Source organism: Carassius auratus, chromosome 18 (genome assembly GCF_003368295.1).
Source record: "Carassius auratus strain Wakin chromosome 18, ASM336829v1, whole genome shotgun sequence".
In the NCBI taxonomy this organism is placed as follows: domain Eukaryota; kingdom Metazoa; phylum Chordata; class Actinopteri; order Cypriniformes; family Cyprinidae; genus Carassius; species Carassius auratus.
Window position 1 is genome coordinate 22131314 of NC_039260.1, and position 21691 is coordinate 22153004.

Sequence of the window (21691 nt, forward strand, 5' to 3'; positions counted from 1 at the left end):
TATATATATATATATATATATACTCTCTCTTAGTAAATGTAAAACCTGGCTGTTAAAATGATTGCTACAACCATGAACACATTATGAGTGTGTGAAGCTTTCTGGAGTGGCTCCAGTTTACTATCTAGAAAGAAAAAAAAAATCACTCAGAAATGGTTGATTTTACTCTCTTGTTGCCACTTTAATGTAGCGTTTAGCTATGGAACTATAAAATCCATCTACCCATTTTCCAACAGCTTGTCCTATGAAGCTGAAGCCCAAATTCAGTTCATTTTGTGGATATACATCAGTCTAATTGTCAAAGGAAGAGTCATTCGGCTACTTAAGGCAATTAATTAACAATCTCTCAACCCTACAGGTGTCTCTATCAACAAATTCATACTTTTTGGACCCCAAACCTCTTCACCTCAAGAAATAAGAAATAATAATAAAGTATGTTTTTAGGCATCCAAATTAATGTCAGCGCTTTGAATCACATAAATAGCCTACATACATTACCACCAATTAGTCAAGCTAGCACAAACATGTTAACTAATTAAAGGACTCACATGTCAGGTTTCTGCCAAGAGCAAAGATAAAAACAAGCTCAGGTAAGAATTGAACTCTGTTGCCATATAATTATGATCCTTTTAAAGAAGTAGAATTGTGATCATCTCATACGCCTACAAAGGACGCAAAAATACAATTCAGTGCATATAGGATATGCAATATGTATTGTTTTAAAAACCAAACATCAAAAATATTTAACATGTATTATACATGAAAGAAAAAAATATATATTTTCCTAAATAATTTTAATTCGCGTGGTGTTTTTGTGGATTAAATGGGGCTCTCATGTGACTGATTATGGGAGGGTTTAAAGATGACTGGAAGCCATCTTACACACTCGCTTTACACCCCGAAATATATGTCACAACTCTACACCTATAATTCACAAACACCGACACATAGAAAGATTTTCTCAGCCACATCTGGTAAGTTTACAGAAAGTTAAATGTATGTTGTACGTAACGTTAGTAACATTTTAAATCGATTTCGTGGCTAATTTTTTGTTCGTTAGCCGAGTGTTTACATGTACGTTAGCTGGTGTCTTATATTTTCGGCTCAGTTATTCAGCATTCTGGTAACGTTAATCGCTTTATTAAGAAGTACTTCGTTTCTATCAAATGTATTGTCGTTTATAATAGTCAATGTTTAGTCGTGTAGACCGTTAATGGTGAATGTCTGAGGGTTAATTCGCGTGAGGCCTGTGTGTGGACGTAAAAGCCAACAATCTCGCGCACACAGCTAACGCTAATATGGATTTTTTTTCCCCCATACAGTTCAAATATTACATTTTACCGACAACAAAAGCAACATCAAGATGGTATTATTATATCTGTATTTCATCATTTGTAAAACATCCTACTTTTAAAATGCCCTGATAAGAAGCTGTCAGGGGTAACTTAGCTGTGTAGCTTAGCATTAACATTAGCTGCGTGACGGCGAGTTTCACGTTGTGTGGAATCAAGACGGTTGAAATTTAAGTGTTTACCAAATAAATACGGAGTTGTATTGATTCCATTGAGATACGTTGGTTTACCGTGTTCGGTAAGTGAGTTTCGTGAACGGTGGCGTGCATCTAACGTTAACTAAAGCGGGTTTAAATTGTCTGTAATTTTAACCGGATTTCACACAGCTGTTTAGCCGAAGTGTTACAAACACAACGTTAGCGAAGTCAAACTATGAATGTATATGAAATCTGTAAATGGTTTCGTTTAAGCGGGGCTGTTTTTAAACTGAGGCCTATCGTGTTGACTTCGTGCCAGGTGCTGCTGCCATCATTATTGAGGGTAACTAGGATTTGACATTTATAAGGTTGGTGGTTTAGTTCTTATGTAACGTACGGACCTGGACTTTTTCCTCAAGACCGTTCACAATTGGATTACAAAAGATATTTGATTTGACAGACTTTTACGATTTAATTTATTTTCTTTTAGTATAACATTAATTATTTCTATAGTGTTGATTCTTTTACAATTTAGTGAAAATGTGCCGTTTTAATGCCACGGATGATAAATAACTACACACATTGGTCTGTATTAGTGATGGTTGATAATCAGGACACATTTGGCCACTTTGAGATTGTGCAATAGTTAAACCAAATTTAAAACAAAACCTTGCAAATACTGGCCCACAGGCTTTGTCTATGAAATCACAAAAATAGTGACTTGTGAATCAAACAAATATTGTAGGCTATATAACGAGTGTCTTTATAATCTGCAATTCTGTGTTTCTTGTTTGCTACACACTATTTATAGGCATTATATTGGCCAGCTATGTGGGAAACATTTTCTCTAAGATCTAGAAAATTTGTAATTTTAAGTGTGCTACAAGAATGATCTGTTAAGTTAACATTTTTGAAAAGTTGGGAAATTGTACAAATTTGTAAAGTGCTTACTGCTTCTTTTATTTTTTATTAGTTACTGCATTAACAATCATCAATACACTTGACTTGTAACAGTTTTTATTACCTAATTAAATTAAGATTGTTAGCTCCGTTACATTAAAGGTCAATTTTTTTGCGCTTTTTTGAAGCTTTGTGTTTACAGTGTGCAATATAACGTGTTCATGTTTCACGTGTAAAAAAACACAGTATTTCTCACACAATTCACCTATCTGTATACCGCTGTTTTCACTGTCAAAAAAAGGGGATGATGACTTGTTCTATGAAGTCCCTCCTTCAGAAATACTTAACGGGTTCTGATTGTGCCAGCGGTTCCTGTGTTGTGATTCGCCAGCAGCTGAGAGCACGCGGCCCTCCTGGAAACACGATTGGACCAGTTTTGAGAAGCAAGTGGGCATGAGCATGTGTTGGAGATGTACTTATAATCACAGGAGCGTTTTTACAAACGAGATGCGCATGAAAATCGTTTTTTTTTTTTTTACACCTCTAGTTAAAAAAGCTAAACAGCGTTGCCCTTTGTGTAATAAGTTACAGAAACTGTTAAAGCTGCAGTAGGTAACTTTTGTAAAAATATATTTTTTACATATTTGTTAAACCTGTCATTATGTCCTGACAGTAGAATGAGACCGATAATCTGTGAAAAAATCAAGCTCCTCTGGCTCCTCCCAGTGTTCCTGTTGCCATTTGCAGAAATGCATCGCTCCCGTTAAGAAACAACCAATCAGAGCTGCGGTCCGTAACTTTGTTTGTGTTCAAAATGTAGAAAAATGTATATAATAAGCGAGTACACCATGAATCCATTTTCCAAACCGTGTTTTTAGCTTGTCCCGAATCACTGGGGTGCACCTATAATAAGTGTTTATATTCAGACTATTTTAGATTGCTTCGGGGGTACCGCGGCGGAGTAACCCAGTATTAGGGGTGGTGAAAAAAATAGATTGATTAATCGCGAGTATGTTATGGACGAGTATCGATTATTAAATTTTCAAAAATCAATTTTTTATTTTTTTTTGTAGAAAAAATTATACTGGGAGTTGAACGTCACGAACGCGCCCAGTTCCAGTTAGCAAGCAGCCAGAGCAGGTGTGTAAAATGGAAAAACCAGGAGCGAGCAACCAACCGATCCACCCAGCTCCATCTGGGCTCAAAGCAAGCGTGTGGATTCATTTTGGTTTTCATGGCAGGAGCTCTAACCCTCTTGGCGCCATGGTCGAGTTTACTCGACAAGATTCGGCACTGAATAAGACGGCCGATTTTGTCAAATAGGGTGTCAAATTTCACGCGACCTCCCCTGCACCAGATAGCAGACATGTAATACTTCATCTCTGACTCAAAAAACGTCATGCTCCTATACAAAATCTTCGAGCTAGAGTGCATTGAATCAATGCGAAAAAAGGCGGAGTTAGTGTGAGAGTGAGCCATTTTATCTGACCAATGTTGTCAACGTCAGCAAGTATTGTCATTAGATGATTATGATTATCATTATTATTATTATCTAATGGCATCAATAAAGCTTCAATAAACCCGCAATGAAGTGTTGGGACTTCTATTCGCGGACACTGATTCTGAAGGGGAATATCTGTATTCAGAAGATGACGGTGATACTGAAAGTGAAAGTATAGCCCTACACCAAGCACAAACGGTGAATCCATTGCCCAATGTAAATGGTCCTTTGCCAAATGTCAGAGGTGTGAACAATGTTTGCAGGCGTCGGAGTGTTCATTGCGAAATTAGCAGGTGTGTTATTGTTGCGGGGATGAGGCGGGAGATTTTTTTTCTGCGCTAGACATGTATATTGTCTTCTGACCGCACCTCTCCGCAATCGCGAGGACAGTAGTGGAGACTTTGTCTAATGCCTCTGGGTATGTTAGAAGAGGTCGAAGTATTCATAGGACAGTTAGGAGGCAAGGTGGAGAGTAGCTCTAGCAATTTAAAATTAATTTCAAAATATTTACCTTTGTAATAGAAGTGAATCTGTTTCTATACGGTTGCATTCATAGCAAGCTTTTTATCAGTTTCTAAATTACTAGTAGGCTATTTAAAAATATAATTCCTTATATAGGCTACTAGTAATTAGCTTTTCTTCTTTTTTTAATTTTACCAGAACTGCTTAAACACAAACTTAAGACAGATACTCCAACAAGGTGGAATAGTGATGTATTCATTTCTGTGTTCTACAGAACATAAGCTTAGAGCCCGACCGATATGGATTTTTGGGGGCCGATGCCAATATTAACTCGAAAAGAGCCGATTTATAAGCCGATATTTTGATTTTGAAAATAAACTGAATATTAGACCCATTTCCTATAAACTGCACTTACACAACATTCAATAGCAAAATATCTGCCTGTTCTATGTATGTGGGCTGTATAAACCATTTTCCAGAAGGGATTTATGTTTAAAAAAAAAAAAAAAGCCTTAGATTACGGTCTCAATGACTAAACAATTGCACATCAAAAGTATATATTTTTTAATGATCAAAAAACAGTCTGATTTTAAACATTTAACACTTTTACTTTCTTCCAGTTGAAGCTGGTTTTAACAGTCTGTGTGTGTACTGTAAATTATAATACTAAAGTTAAAGTATTTGCAGAAGTAGTCCCACACTTTGCTGCTACAGTATTCACCTTTTTCAGGTATCTGTAGGGCAGAAAGAGAGACAGAGAAAGAATAAGCATGTGTATTAATAATATCACCATGTAGCATTACTCATGTCATCATTAGAATTAGAATTATAATAGACAGGGATCTCCTACATAGGCAAAAATGAGAGATATATATATATATATATATAGGTATGACATATTACCTACTTATATTTAACCATATTATTACAACATTTTCCTGTTATGTCTGTAAAGCTGCTTTGAAACAATCTGTGAAAAAGAAAAAAGCGCGTGTTCAACTCATATTTATTTACATGTCCCCTCTGGTTTAATCATTTCTGACGCACCTACTGTAGTTACTGTAACTACAATATATTTGCTCTCACAGACACACTCACAACGGACCCGTATATCTTCTCTTCTCTTCTCTTTGTGCAGGGAAATGATGCGCACACGGTGCGACGCGCCCGTTTTTTCCAGGCGCGCCCGCACCGCATTGAGTTTAGGGCTGCAACTAACGATTATTTTGATAATCGATTAATCTGTCGATTATTTTTACGATTAATCGATTAATCGGTTTATGTACTTATATTTTAGTTTTTTCCATTTTTTCCCCAAGTAAATTACTAATAAAGGGTCTTTATCATTCAGCATAGATTTTTAAGAGATTTTAACCATTTTGCATTGTCATATCCTCATCAAAAATATACCTGGAGTTATTTTATTATGTTAGTAATCCTTTGTAGAACTCTTCTGCAATCAAAACACTGACCCATACTCTAGCAAAATTCACAAGGAGATTTCAAATATTGTTTTCACCATGGCAGTCCTTAGAGCTCCTAAAGTAGTTTAACATCCCAAACAAAGCTTAAGGAATCTTTGAGAACATATTTTCACGAAGTATAAGGATAAAACAGAATAAAATTGCAGTGCATTGTATTTTATTATTTACTGGGAAAAAGCTTTATAGCTTATGCTGTGAAATTGTAAACAATCCTTCGAAAAAAAGTGCCAATGGCATGAAACCTGAATGGAACTCACAATTTAAAGTAAAATCCATCAGAAGGTTGTCCAGAAAAAAAAAATTGGGACACACAAAAAACCTGCTGTGTGAAAAAGAGCAGTGAATACTTAGAAAAGAAGTGCATTTTAAATATACTCAAACATTTACCTCTCTCATTCAGTCATAATTAGGCTGCAAGTCTGAATTATGAACTGGTAAACGACAAACTGATCACATAACATGTTTGTAAAGCTTTAAATGTTAACTGTTAAAAAGCAATGTTATCAGCTTTTACGACTAAACATTTGCAAACAACCTTGTACTGGAGAATCTGCACAAATAAAATTCTTAGGGGCCGTTCAAATATCGCACCTAAAAACGCGTGGAAAACGCTAGTCGCGCCGCTTTCTCCTTCTTTCCAAAGCGCTCGGGCAGAAGCGCCCCTGAGGCGTCTGCCTTTGCTAAGCAACCATGACGTGCTCTCTCCATGACGTGCCCTCTCCTTGAAGACCCGCAAATTTCAGCAAAGGATAAATGGATGTGGTGTGGACGCGCCTGGAAAAACGGGCGCATCGCACCGCGTGCGTGTCGCGACCGCGTCGCTTCCATTATGAGAGTGCATACTGCGCGCCTACATAGGAAATAACGAACTTGAGCACGCAAAAGACACGATATGTGAACGGCCCCTTAAACAGTTCAGTAGTGCAGAGTTTACAGGTTACTCTTCATTTTGAAGGCTCAAAGTAAAGTACTCCCACTTCCCGCTGAATGCTGCAGAGACGCTGTTCGGGAAGCACGTGACATAAAACGAGGCCAGCTATTGGCTATTCGCTACTTCACCTGCTGTACTGGCTGAGTAAAACCTCCGGTGGCTCATTACTGCCACACTTTGGTCACCGCAGATTTGAAATATGCACGAAATGAGCCGCTTATGGCAAATAAAATTTATTTAACGACGAATCGATTACTAAATTAGTTGACAACTATTTTAATAATCGATTTTAATCGATTAAATCGATTCGTTGTTTCAGCTCTAATTGAGTTAAAAACATCTCAACTTTTCAGAATGCTGCAAGCACACCGCGGGTCATGTGACAAGAACTAACCAATCAGGTTCATCCTTTCCCGTAACAACGTTGAAAACTGAGCCAAGATGAAGGAACAGCTGTTCTTAGCTGTATATGGATTGCCATTTTGAAATAAATTTAGTAGCAGAGCTACTGCGAGCGATTTTTAGGGCTGCAAATCCATTTATCCTTTGCTGAAATTTCCCCGTCTTCATGCAGAGAGCACGTCATGGTGCTTATCAAAGGCAGACGCCTCAGGAGCGCTTCTGCCCGAGGGCTTTGGAGAAGGAAAAAGCGGCGCGCCTAGCGTTTTCCACGCGTTTTTAGGCGCGATATGTGAACGGCCCCTTACGCGGTCATTATGTGGGAAACACTGCAGATATATTTAGAATAAGATAAACGCTGAAGTTATAGTTTGACCTCTTATTAAAGTTAGCGCTCTTCCACTGTTAAACATGGTATTAGCTTTGTGGCTAATCTAATATAGCAATGCATTAGCGGCTGTAAGTGATGTTACAGAATATTTAGAAGTGATAATGATAGGACCGTTAGCTAGAACTACCACACCGTTTTTATATACAGTGTATGAACTAAATAATCTCACATGACGAACGACAGACTTACCGTCAAAACAGTACATCTCTGTGGCTTGGCTGATTGCTTTCTTCTATAGTGGAGTTGCAGACTCTCTGCAACTGCGGAGATCCCTCTGGTGGGCAAACTATGCAACACTCATTACATGAGTGAAGCATGAGACTCTGTTTCTCATGTTTCATCGGCCATTATAAACGCTGATGCCGATTTAAATGCAATAAGCTCATATCGGCCGATATATCGGTCGGGCTCTACATAAGCTGCATACAAATAATTCTGAAGTTATAACTACATGACACAGAAAGTGCTTTGAGTTGTTGTTACTCAATAAAAGAGTTAAGTAATTCAGTAGCTGACTTTTTTTTTTTTAAGTACTGCAATCACTTTGTAGTGTATTTTCGTTTACTGTTGTGAAATGGAAAATCAATAATTGCTAATCGAGAATCGTTAATAATCGAAAATCGACTGTAATCGAATCGGGACTTCAGTGATCGTAATCGAATCGAATCAGGAAATCAGACAGATTAACCACCCCTACCCAGTACCTTTGTGATTCTTCATAGACATAAACAGAGAGAAGTAGTTCCCGCTACGATGTTCTTCTGCAAGACGCAAGCAGTTCTGTTTATTAACCGCTAGAGCGTCAAAAGATACCGACTGCAGCTTTAAACGCATCAACTTAAATAATAAAATACACTTACTGGTTGTGGTCCATTAACAACGCCTTCTCCAGACAAAGAGGGATCTCCTCCATCTTTCAAGAATAATCTTTGTGCTAATCCGGCATTAAATTGATTGAGGAAGCTGTCGTCATCAAAATGTGCTGCACATAGTTTTACATGTGGATTATAATTTTTGGGAACTGAGTTAAACATAAATTGTAACTATTAATCTCAAAGTACAGCATCCCTGGGAAGGCCAAACAAAGATGATTGGACTCCGAGATGAAAATAACACCGTTTCGACGACATGGCGACAAACACAAACGCAGCTCTACTCCGTCGAATGCAACAAGGTCACGCCCCCTTCTTGTGTATTCATGTGGGCGGAGGTTAGTCAAAAAACTGTTTTAGTGATGTCATTACTACAGGAACTAGAGGGGTGTAGTCCAAACAGGTCGTTCGATGTAGGCGAATTCTGTTAAATAAAATATCTCGCTTGGCATTGAACTTTTAGCTTTAGAATTTTACAGATATTATTTACACTCTAACAACAACATTACACACTAACTAAAGTTTAAAACATGGGATCACGAAGAACGGGACCTTTAATACGAACAGATACAGCTTTTTATTTTTATGTAAATGCTGGAATTCACAAATGTTTTAAAAGGTTTTTTTCCCCCCGTTGTTATTTGACTCATATTATGAAATGGAACCCATTAACGACTTTTTCGTATTCTGTATCCTTGGGGTTGTCTGAGAGTTTGGATGCGGGGTCTCTTGGTTTGTAAAGGTTGGGAAACCCCCGTCACATTTAATGGGTATATCAACGTTGACTAAAATTGACTCATGGCTGTGTTTGACATTTCATGTTATGTGCTTTATGATGTTCTTTCTCACGCAGGTTGAAAACCTTTGAAATCATTGATGTTGAATAATTGGAGAGAAAGGAATGAACCAAATTGAAAAGACTAACGCTGGCTCCCTGGCCCCTGGTCTGTGAAACTTTCCTTTTGCAGAGGAAGGATTTACTCATTCACGAAAAGGATAATTGAAGCTAATCTTCCTGCTTCGATATCTGTGACCTGTTGCTTGAGAGACACTGACATTGAGATGTTTCCCAAGAGACTTGCAATTTGAGGAACAAGGAACTGGTGAAAAATACCGCTTTAAATTTGTGCGCTTTGGACACTGAGAAAGCTGTGGGAAGGACAACTTGCAATTTTTTTATTTTTTTGCTGGCCCATTAATATAAAGTATTATCTCCACTGTTGTTTGTCTCTCACTGTTTGAAAGAAAAAAAAAACTATTTAAGTCATGAGTACAGCCAGAATGGAGAATCCAGTGATTCTAGGACTATCGAATCAAAATGGCCAAATGCGAGGCTCTGTGAAGCCAGCAGGTGGTCCAGGAGGAGGTGGAGGGGTGTCCCAAACAACACAGCCAGCCCAGGTCAAACCCTCCAGCACAGTCAACAACGGCAACTCCCAGCCTGCACCTACAGCCAACACTATCATCAAGTAAGTCCTTGAAGGAAGTGCAAATAATGCTGCGAGTGCTAATTTAGAATGGTGATGACTGGGATTTGATGCCCCCCTCCTTCTCTTATCAGGCCTGGGGATGACTGGAAGAAGAATCTAAAACTTCCTCCGAAGGATTTGCGCATGAGGACTTCAGTAAGTCCATCTCTAAAACATTATTTGTATCTATAATAAAGTATCGTCTGATACAGAAGTTTTTCTCTAACGTGCTGCTTGTGGTCGTGAAATTTACAGGATGTGACGGCGACCAAGGGAAATGAGTTTGAGGATTACTGCCTGAAACGGGAACTGCTTATGGGCATCTTTGAAATGGGCTGGGAGAAACCGTCACCTATACAGGTAAAAGGCAGGGGAAAAAAATGGAAGTTTGATGGAAGATATTTTAAATTTGATTCACTCCTAGCTGAAGAGATATGAGGTCTGGAGAATTAGTATTATTTTTTTTTTTAAACAATCGCAAGCACAAATACCATGTGTTAGGGTCGTATGAAATCACTTGCTGTTTTCCTAAGTTCTAGGGGTGTAAAGATTCAAGCTGCAGTCACACTACACTTTGAGCATGCAAAATTCATTCGGACTGCTTCAGTGATTGTGAAATGACATCATGCTCTGCAGCGTCTTTTTAAAAAAACGCATAAATTCAACAAAAACAATGCACCTTCAATGTAAAAATATGCAATCTACTCCACTTTCATGCAGCCCTTTTCACACGGGCTTGCGTTTCCAGTCTGACACATTTGCATGTGTATGAATGGAAGTCAATGGAATGAAAATTGTATAGTGACCGCGGCTTCACTTGTTTTCGATCAATCTTGAAACATGGATTTTTTTTTTTTTTATTGTGAATCATTGATTTTGGCTATTGATTGATTTTCAAACTCTAGAAACAAATGAATCACTTTAAAATATGTACACATTACTTAAAGCATGATTTAATAGAGAATTTTTACAGTACTGATCGTGACCTCACGTCTCTCCTTCATGTGCTTTACTACCGCCTGTCTCAAGATTATTAGCCAATGTGTGATCTCTCCTTCAGGGCTTAAAGTTCTCCGGCACTGTGCCGGATTTCCAGTCTGCCGCATTTGGCAAAAAACTAATCCTATATTTATCACTTTCGAATCCATGAATTCACCTACCAATGGTATAATAGGAGCAGCTTTCACTCTCAAGCAAACTAACATTACTAGCTAGGGGTGGGCGATATCTCTATTTAAAATATATCAAGATATTTTTTTAAACACTATATGGATTTTGACATATCGTATATATCAATATATTGTTTATATTTAATTCTGATTAATTCTGACACTTTGCCTGTTTGTCTTCTCTGTGCTGTGCTCGCCCCCGCCTCCTTGATTTTGTTCCCCTTGCGTCACGTGTTGTCTCATAAACATGGCGGCGTCCTCAACCAGACCGGAGACTGCAGAACTAGTATAAAAAAAAAAAAAAGACATCTGGCTCCATTTATATGGAGATACATCGGTTTTAAGGCGTCGGGCGAACAGCAGGCAGATGTCTACTGTAGGGCCCTATGATTTCCGCGATGCAGAAAACGCGAATTCAGTCATAAAAACAGAATTTACAGTTTAACGTGGAATGTCACGGAATTTGTCATTTTAAAAGAATTAATCAAAAGTAGGTCATTGCACTCACTAGGGGTGTGCACGGATAGTCGAACATTCGAATTTTCGTTCTGCTCTAATTATTCGATAAAAATGTTATTTCAAATTTTGCAAAAAAAAAAAAAAGTTCACAAAACCTAATTTGGTCACTTTCGGTGATTCTCCACGGTCACTTTATGTTTGAAAATCTATTGCACGAATCGATTGGACCAACCAACACAAGTTTCGAAAATGAAAATGGGGAAATTGATTTTAACGACCTTCTCTCAGAGCGCGTCCAGGTTGTGTGGGGTTTTTTTGGGGGGTGGGGCCTATCGCCTAGGGCTGTCAAAATAGCTGAAAAACTAAATTCACATTTTTTTATACTTTATGATTGTATTCAAATTTAAAATGCATAATTTCAGTTAGGGTGAGGAAAAGCTTTTTGCTTCTAATCTGAGGCCTCAAGATAGCGCATGGAGCAAAATATTACTGCACGTTTATTCAAAGCATTAGAATACATGACTGTGAAAAAAACAACATTTAAAATAATTTTTATGAACCAATTATTAAGTTGCTTAAAGAACTAAAAACAATGCAGAGTCATGTATGCGTGCATTGTTAAATAAATAAAAAGGGTGGAAAACCAGACACAGGATACATGTTTTTAAATGAAAAAAAAAAAAAAAAAATGAGATTCAGTGGGATGGGGAACAAAAACCCAACAAAGTCTCGAGATATTTGTAGAAAATTAAATTAAATGCATAAATTTTACATGTCTTTCTAAACATGCGGCTCTCTTGTGCGAGACGCAAGTCCAAAATTATGTTTGTAACACACTGAAGTAGGAAACGGTTACAATAAGTTAGGTGGAGCACTTTCAGCTCTGAGTCCCATAATGGGGGGTGCTGGCTAACAGGTTAAAGGGATACTCCACCATGTTTCATATTAAACTATGTTTTTCCCTTAACTAAGACGAGTTGATACATACCTCTCTCGTCTCAGTGCGTGCACTCAATCGCTTTGGCGCGCGGTGACACTTTGAAAGCACTTAGCTTAGCCCATTCATTCAATACGGGCCAAGCAGAGAAGCTACCAAACACCTCCACGTTTTCCCTAATTAAATAGTTACTCGCGTAGTGTAACTCGATCTAGGACGTTAACACAAAACAAAACGTCGCGCTTTTCTAAGCGTGTAAAATGGATAACTATATTGTGTGGCGGAATACCACGGCAAGTGCTTGTAAGCACTTCGTCTTGGCGCAGTAATATCTTCACTAGAGGGAGCGGGGGCCGGTGAGAGGATTTTTCACGAGTGAAGATATTACTGCGCCAAAAAGAAGTGCTTACAAGCACTTGCCATGGTATTCCGCCAATTAAATTTGTTAATTGATTATTATTAGGGATGCACCGGTTGATCGGCCATAAATCGGAACCGGCCACGGGAGTGCGGCCGCGTGCACAGACTACATTGTAATCGTTCGCTATGTCATTTGTGTGGAAGTATTTCGAAATCTGTGCGGAGGACACGGGCAGCCGATCAGTACTGGAAGTGCAGAGCTTCATGTCTGAGGCACAGATAGCAGGAAGCGATCAGCCGTTGGCGTACTGGCGCACAAATAAGAGTCACTTTTCTGTGCGCACTAAAGCTGCGCGAGCTTACTGTTACCGGTCCGACCGAGCCCTGGCCTGAACACGAGTAGACCATGAAGAGATATTCAGATCTACTTCTCACGTGTTGGATGAGAAACGAAACGGACTAAACTGTGACGAAACTTTTTTTTTTTTTTTGTAAAGTGGAACTTGCATACACGTTTGAAAAGCCAGAAGTAAACGACAGTTCTGTATAAGATTATTATTTTTATTTTACCTTAAAATTACATCGACTTCATTTTATTTAAAAATCACCTGCTGTAGCACACTGAGAAAGTGTTTCATTCATCCAATTAAAAAATTTTAGGGTAATGATTCACATCTATATTTTTTCACTTGAGAGAATAGTTATTTATTTTTCATTGGCTCAAGTTAAAAAAATATAGATGTAAATCATTAACCTATTTTTTTTTTATTATTGGATGAATGAAAACACTTTGCATCTGTTTTATTTGCACCAACATTATTTGATGTTAACATTTTGGAATAATCTATTTATATAGCATACTTTTATTTAGTCTGTAAATAAAGACACTGGTAAATGCCTTTTTTCTTTTTTTCTTTTTTTTAACCAAATTTAGAAACTAAAATACTGAATGCTGATCAAGAATATGTGTTGATTGTGTTGTTTGGACTCTAGAACTATGCAGTTGTTGCCTTTAATTTTACATGGTTACGGTTAATCTTTAAATTTAAGGCCAGTTCTCTGTAGTTTCAACCCAATTCAAAAACAAAAGCTAAATGCTGACGTCTGTAACATCTATGTTTGTATTGAATGTAGGCTACTTATTGTGCATATAATGCCGTTAATTTCAGATGGTTGCAGTTATTGTTGTCAATAGCCAAAAGCCAGTTTGGCCTATTAAATACCAAATAAACATCTTGTTTATGCATACTTTCCTCCTTTCTTGTTTGTTGCTTAAAGATAGATATATAATTATTATTATTTTTTTATTTTATTTTAATTGGTATCGGAATCAGCCAGTTGGTTTTTTAAAAATCGCTATCAGAATCGGCCATGAAAAATCATGATCGGTGCATCCCTAATTATTATAAATGACAACTTAGGAAAATCCCAAATTCAGTATCTCAGAAAATTTGTATATAACTTAAGACCAATACAAAGAATGGATTTTTAGAAATCTTGGCTAACTGAAAAGTATGAACATGAAAAGTATGGGCATGTACAGTACTCAATACTTCGCATTACTTCGCATTAATTCGACTTGACTTGGACTTGATCCAGGACTTAAAGCTAATTTCTGAGGGATAAATTAATGTGGTTGTGTGGTAATATGCTTGTACTGTGGCTTGACACCTCTGGCAAGCACTGCTGTTAAGCTCTCACACTCGCACATACGTTTCTCTAGGTTAACGTTCGAGTGGCCATGTAAACTTTTTGCTACTTACAATCAAGCTCCCTGCGACTGGTTAATTCTATTGAATTTTAAGTCAAATGAAAGTTTCACTACTTTTTTTTTTTTTTTTTTATGTGTGCAAGGTGGTGCAGTTACCAGGTTACTGTTAAAATTGAAAACATGGAAGAAACCTCATTTCTTTTTTTTTTTCTTTTTTTTTTTTTGGACTGGTTGTGTAGTTTCTGTGTATCTTACCGTAGTTCTTGTCAAGTGAAATGGTTGTAAAGTGAATTCTCAGAGGCTCTGGAGAGGAAGTTCATGAATATCCTCATAGTGAGACAAAAGGTGCTGAAAAAAACCGTAATCGTCACACATGCTTGAGCATGTGTATTAGACAAAACCATGACACTCATTCACACAGATGCACTTCATATTTAAATAGCAGTCTCCTAAATCATAGTTAAAGTCTATGAATTTTGATCATTATTTAAACTGTCACTTTAACTGAATTGCAGTGTACAGATTGCATTTAATCGGACCCATCTGCTCATTACTGTGTTCTCACTCATTCCTGCAGGAGGAGAGCATTCCCATTGCGTTGTCTGGGAGGGACATTCTGGCCAGAGCCAAGAATGGCACAGGAAAAAGTGGCGCCTACCTCATTCCCTTACTTGAACGCATTGACCTGAAGAAAGACAGCATACAAGGTCTGTAACTGTCTTAGTTTTGGCATTTTTACAAGATGTTAGGTTTCACGATTATAGGCTTTATACGGGGCACCAGACTGTGACCAAATGGTCGCATTTTGCAACCATTTTTTTAGTTCGCAACTAAATTTTGTGAGCATAATGAAAATGCGCTATTCATTTCAACTACGTAGTGCTTTGAGCGTAGAGCATTGTTTATATACTAGGTACGTGCAACAAAAATTAGGTTCTCTTGGACTGTGCTTGATCTCCGGGGTGCTGTGTTTGCCTGCGGAAAAATTAATCTAATAATCCATACAAAAAAAGTTAAGGCTCAGGATTTTTTTGTGAGGAATTTAACCTGAAAATGAGGAAACGATGGATGGTTTTCATGCTAAAGTAAGACCGCTTCTTAAACCAAAGGTGAATATGTTGGTGTTCTTGTGGGGGGAAAAAACTTTCAAGTACTGTCCCTGACAGCAAGTTTAGTTTTACTTTGTTTTCATTTGCGTTATCTTTGCCGTTTACCTCACATTATGCCATGGAGGCTCTTTTATTAAAAAAAAGTATTTGATTTTTCCCTTGTTTGCTTAACATTCTGTAATGTATTTTAGTCCATATATAATACAGCATGTGGTGTATGCCATGCCTCATCTTTAAAATTTTTGTTAAAGGCACAATATGTAAGATTTTATTAAAATATCCAAAACCACTAGAACAGTGTTTTACATTTTGCTGACTTGTACTTGCGTTACCCCAAATGTTTTAAAGAATGTTAAAATCCAGAGCTATTAAGCAATTTTAACTGGTGACATGGACCATGTCATAGTGTCATTGTCACCTGCCAATGATGTCATAAACCCCTTGATTTCTGGTTTGGTTTTGTAGAAGACACATGGAAACACCAAAGACGCCTTATGCATTTTAATAGACTGGTGACGACCGCACAGAGTAGCATTATAACAGAACTCTCAGAAGTATCTAGTATAATAAAACGGCTCTGCTTGTTTGTCATTTTATCTTTTTTATTGTTGTGCTTTTTAATTAATAACAATCTATTTTTTGTTTTAGTCTTAAAGTGAAAGTTATAGATGTAAGCAAAACAGACAGTTATCTTTTCTTGTAAAACTTGACCAGATCGGAAGTTCAAAAGTGAAGGCATCCGAAGCCTGTTGCTTACAAACATGGCAAAGGAGGAACTCCCATTTGTGAAAGTGACATGACATTCAGCCAAGTATGGTGAACCATACTCAGAATTCGTGCTCTGCATTTAACCCATCCGAAGTGCACACACACAGAGCAGTGAACACACACACACACGCTGTGAGCACACACCCAGAGCAGTGGGCAGCCATTTATGCTGCGGTGCCCAGGGAGCAGTTGGGGGTTCGATGCCTTGCTCAAGGGCACCTCAGTCGTGGTATTGAAGGTGGAGAGAGAACTGTACATGCACTCCCCCCACCCACAATTCCTGCCGGCCCGAGACTCGACCTCACAACCCTTCGATTGGGAGTCCGACTCTCTAACCATTACGGCACGACTTCCTTTGCAAAATTCAAATCACAAATAATACTAAATGGAAAAAGAACAGGTTGAATGTTAAACTTTCATTTCCTTATAACTTATGATAAAAGTTGATCAGCATGCATTGGCCAATCCCATGTTATGGCAAAAAAAAAATAATAGCGACCAAATCATGTGCTCATGCTCAAGTTAGTTTCAAAAAGCGACCATTAGGAAAAAGCCCTGTTTATACATGATTTATTGAATTGCTTTGAAGTAACACCATGCTTTAAATGTTTTCTGCAGCGTTGGTTATTGTGCCCACTAGAGAACTGGCTCTACAAGTGAGCCAAATATGCATTCAGGTCAGCAAACACATGGGCGGGGTCAAGGTCATGGCAACTACAGGTGGAACCAACCTCCGTGATGACATCATGAGACTTGACGAAACAGGCAAGAGTTCCTAATCTGGTGGATTTTTTTTTTTATGGATTTGAACTGCTTTGCATATACACTTTTGTAAACATTGGATTGAACTTTGCCCTTTGTAGTGCATGTTGTCATTGCCACTCCAGGAAGAATTTTAGACCTCATCAAAAAGGGAGTGGCCAAAGTCAATCAAGTACAGATGATCGTGTTGGATGAGGTATGTGAATAAGAGCTTTTAACTAACTGACCTAATTGTCGTACCGTAATTCTCATGTCTTGTGTGTTTTGTCCATGTTACCGAGTAGGCAGATAAGCTCCTGTCACAGGACTTTGTACAGATGATGGAGGAGATTCTGAGCTATTTGGCCAAACAAAGGCAAATTTTGCTGTACTCTGCCACCTTCCCACTGAGTGTGCAGAAGTTTATGGTAAGACCACTGATTTCTAAATAAAAGATTGTAGACACAGTATGCTGCTTAAATGATACAGGTGTCTTTTTGTGTGTGTGTGGGTTTTTTTTTTTTTTTTTGGGAAGTATGCATGTTTTTATTTTAATTTAACTGGGCATGGAATTGTTATTTGTTAATTGTTATTTCATAACAAAAAGAAACCAGAGCATCATTTCAATTTTTTTTTTTTTTATAGTAGTTACAAAGCCAAAATACATTTTTATTTCCATTGTTCTTGTATCTGAAAGAGTTAATTTACACAATTTTTGTGAACAGAACTCCCATCTGCAGAAGCCCTATGAGATAAACCTGATGGAGGAGCTGACCCTGAAGGGGGTTACCCAGTATTACGCCTATGTAACTGAAAGGCAGAAAGTTCATTGCCTTAATACTCTGTTCTCCAGGGTAAAAAGCCTTATGATCCTTGTGCATCCCACACTCTAAGATCTTAAAATTAGCATCACTGTCCTCCTGACTGTTGGAGAACATGCAGACATCCCTTTTAATGTTTGTTTTTGTTTTTCAGCTCCAGATCAATCAGTCTATAATCTTCTGCAATTCATCACAGCGAGTGGAACTCCTGGCAAAGAAGATCTCTCAGCTTGGATACTCCTGTTTCTACATTCACGCCAAGATGAGACAGGTGGGAATATAGAGGGCATGTGGTGTTTCCGCACTGCTGTTGGCAGACTTTTGAAATTGTGCAAGTGTTTATGTAATGAATTCTGAAGGATGTGCAAGATTTATATTTGGATTACTGTATTTTTCGGACTATAAGTCGCACCTGAGTACAAGTTGCATCAGTTCAAAAATAAGTCATGATGAGGAAAAAAACATAAGTCGCACTGGACAGTAAGTCGCATTTATTTAGAACCAAGCACCAAGAGAAACCATTACCGTCTACAGCCGTGAGAGGGCGCTCTATGCTGCTCAGTGTAGACTACAGGAGCACGGAGCAGGCGGCAAGGAAGTCGACCGGAAGTTGAAGTCTGCCGGGTGCCGCCATCTTGTAGCAGAACTTCACTTGCGTTAGCATCCCATTGACCTCCCATTCATTTTGGCATCATTTTGACAGCGAATAACTTTACATCTGAGGCGTTTAAAGACTCCGTTTGTCCATTATTTATTTCTAAAGATACACGACAATGTATAAAGGGCTCCATTACCTTCTATGTTACATTCTATGTTAAAAAACAGTTTTTGTAAAAAAATAGGCTAACGATTGTGTCATAACCACTCGACTCTGTCACACAGTAGAGAAATTACCGTACAGACAGGAGGAGAAGCTGGCAGGCAATTAACTTAATATGGCGTACCGGCGTTACATTTTAAAATACTATACAAAATAATTAATCGGAATACTTACTCCTGTTCACTCACGCCAAAGAACTCCCCTCTCAAACTCGCCGTCCCTGCAAGTTTAACACGCACAGCTACTAGAAGATTTACATCTGTCAGACAGGTTGCTGATGTCATCAAGCTTAGTTTGAGTCTGCGCGTCAGAAACGGAAGTGCTAAAAAACACTAAAAATGGGCTTCACTTGTCTCAATTGAGTTCCAATGGGGTCGCTGTGTCCATTTCTTTTACTGTCTATGGCACTGAGCAGCATAGAGCGCCCTCTCGCGGCTGGAGAAGGTACTGTTTTCTCTCGGTTCATGTCAAATTAATTTTGATAAATAAGTCTCACCTAAGTCGCAGGACCAGCCAAACTATGAAAAAGTGTGACTTATAGTCCGGAAAATACGGTAGTTTTGCTTGATAAACCATCCATACTGTTGACGTTGTGAATTGTCTTTTGTTATTGCCATGCTAATACAAGTTTTAATTTTCCTTTAGGAACACCGAAACCGTGTGTTCCATGATTTTAGAAATGGCTTATGTCGAAATCTCGTCTGCACTGGTAAGTACAGTTGAAAATCTGGATGTTTAATGTATGATAAACGCATTAAAGTTATTAAACCCAGAAGTTGCTTTGGCTTTAACAACTGTTTTGACCCCCGTTTAGATCTCTTCACAAGAGGAATTGATATACAAGCTGTGAATGTGGTGATCAACTTTGATTTCCCCAAACTGGGGGAGACGTACCTCCATCGCATTGGCAGATCTGGTGAGTAGGGTTTCGTTCGGTTTCCACTCCAAGATCATGAAATGTATTCATTATGTCACTGTTTGGCAAGTGAAATAGTAGTTGTGTTCAGTGACATTGGTCTTTCCCCACAGGTCGGTTTGGACACTTGGGTCTCGCCATTAACTTGATCACTTATGATGACCGCTTTAACCTGAAAGGTATTGAAGAACAGCTGGGTACTGAAATAAAGCCCATTCCCAGCAGTATTGATAAGAGTCTATATGTGGCGGAGTACCACAGTGAGAGTGGAGAGGAGGTTAAACTGTGAGCAGGAGAGGTGAGTTCAATGTAAGCTCTAGAATGACTGAACAATATACACGTATGTTTGATTTTAACATGGACTTTCTTTTCTACCTCCTCCAGATCTCCAATCCTTCGTCCCCTTTCCCCACCTTTTTTCCTTCCCTATTGTGTCTAGGGAATAGGAGGATTTTTTTTGTTTAAACTATATCTTCCGTCTGTCTTCCTCTTCCCCCCCACTTTATTTTCTTGCTTGTTTGGTGCCACCACAAGGAATGTGATGATGTGACGACCCAATTATCGGGACGGACTTATGGCCTAATAAAGGACTGCTGCACCGATATTTTCATCCTGAAGACTTCAAATCATTTGAGGAGGGAAAGAGGGGACATGAGGATTTATCACCCAAGAAAAAGACTACCCATCGCCTGGAAGCACATTCTCACCCCACTCTCTCTCTCTGTTCCTCTGCTCATCTTCATGTTTCTAGTCATTTGAAACAAGTGCCTTAACAAGCAGTCTAACTTGTTCAAAAAGTAATAACCTGATTTTTTTTTTTTTCGCTCCTAACTCATTTGAAGATGTGGTCTTGATCTTTCTCTGGTCCTCCCGTTTGACAGAAGAATTATTTTGCATTTGCCACCTGTAGATTTGAGGCGATGAAGAACAGGATTTCACAGCGGGAGAGTGGATGGGGTGGCATGTGCGATTTGTGCCGTCTCTGGCATACTTGACTGTCGTGTGAAGAGAAAGCCCCCTGGAGAACTGAGATGATATCAGTGGGCGTAAAGACAATGATGGGGCTAATGTTCCTATGGCAAGCTTTCAAAAGTCAAACAAGGCTCCCAGTGGCGCTTTCCTTCATCTGCTCATGGAACATACCATTCCTCTAGAGACCCAAAACTCTTTCCCTCTCTGTCTTCAGTGGGCCAACACTAAGAGACTTGACTAGACTCAGACCAGCCTTTTCCTTGGCCATGAGGACTCCTGCTTTGAGACGAATGTGGACTTGTTTGTCCTTTTTTTTTTTTTTTTTTTCTTCCCTTCCCCATTCCACCTGATTTATGTGCAGTTTTACATTGTTATTGGGTAGGCACTCTTTCCTAAATGTGCCATTTATACAGATCTGGCACGTTGTAAACATTTTTGTAAATACTTTTTTTTTTTTTTTTTTTTCTTTCTTATAGATTGTTTTAAAACAAGCAAAAAAGGCTGGATGACCATTTGAAGAGAATGTCAAAAAATATTTTGAAAATCAGGATTTTGTCAGCACTGGGCAGCACTTATCTAGTTTATGCCCTTTTTTGCCCAATGGCAAGTAAGTTTAGCAGTGTTTAAATCTTTTCAGGCAGTGCAGCACCCTTGTTTTGTTATATAAAAATTTGACTTTTTTTTTTTTTTTTTTTTTTTTTTTTTTTTTTAATCCAAAAAAATACTTTCAAAGTTTTGAGTAAGTTTCTAAGCGTTTCAGCAGGTGGTAGTTATTTAGGCTTGCGCTTCACTCTAAATGATTAACTCTCATCCGTTACCCAGTGTTGACAAGTTCCTGACATGGGTTGCTCAAATAAATGGCCTCACTTAAAGGTTGTGAAAACATGAGGCTTATTTCCTTTCCAGCCTTTTGTTTGTTAGACTGACTTATGAAGCACTCAGCAGAGTCCCTTAGCCTGGGTGACTCTAAACATAGAGATAATTTAATATTATCATCATGTAATAGTGCA

The 21691-nt window shown here is 38.3% G+C and overlaps 1 protein-coding gene across 1 annotated transcript; it reads left to right on the forward strand.

The window, feature by feature from the left end:
* The first annotated feature begins 849 nt into the window (after positions 1-849).
* Positions 850-21144, forward strand: LOC113118691 (probable ATP-dependent RNA helicase ddx6). The gene is made up of 14 exons (XM_026288061.1): positions 850-974; positions 9283-9898; positions 9991-10054; positions 10154-10258; positions 15112-15241; positions 17030-17176; positions 17275-17369; positions 17458-17580; positions 17878-18006; positions 18128-18244; positions 19439-19502; positions 19608-19709; positions 19823-20007; positions 20094-21144. The coding sequence occupies exons 2-13, from the start codon at positions 9696-9698 to the stop codon at positions 19996-19998; spliced, it is 1455 nt and encodes a 484-aa protein (XP_026143846.1). The 5' UTR covers positions 850-974; positions 9283-9695; the 3' UTR covers positions 19999-20007; positions 20094-21144.
* Positions 21145-21691: the final 547 nt, after the last annotated feature.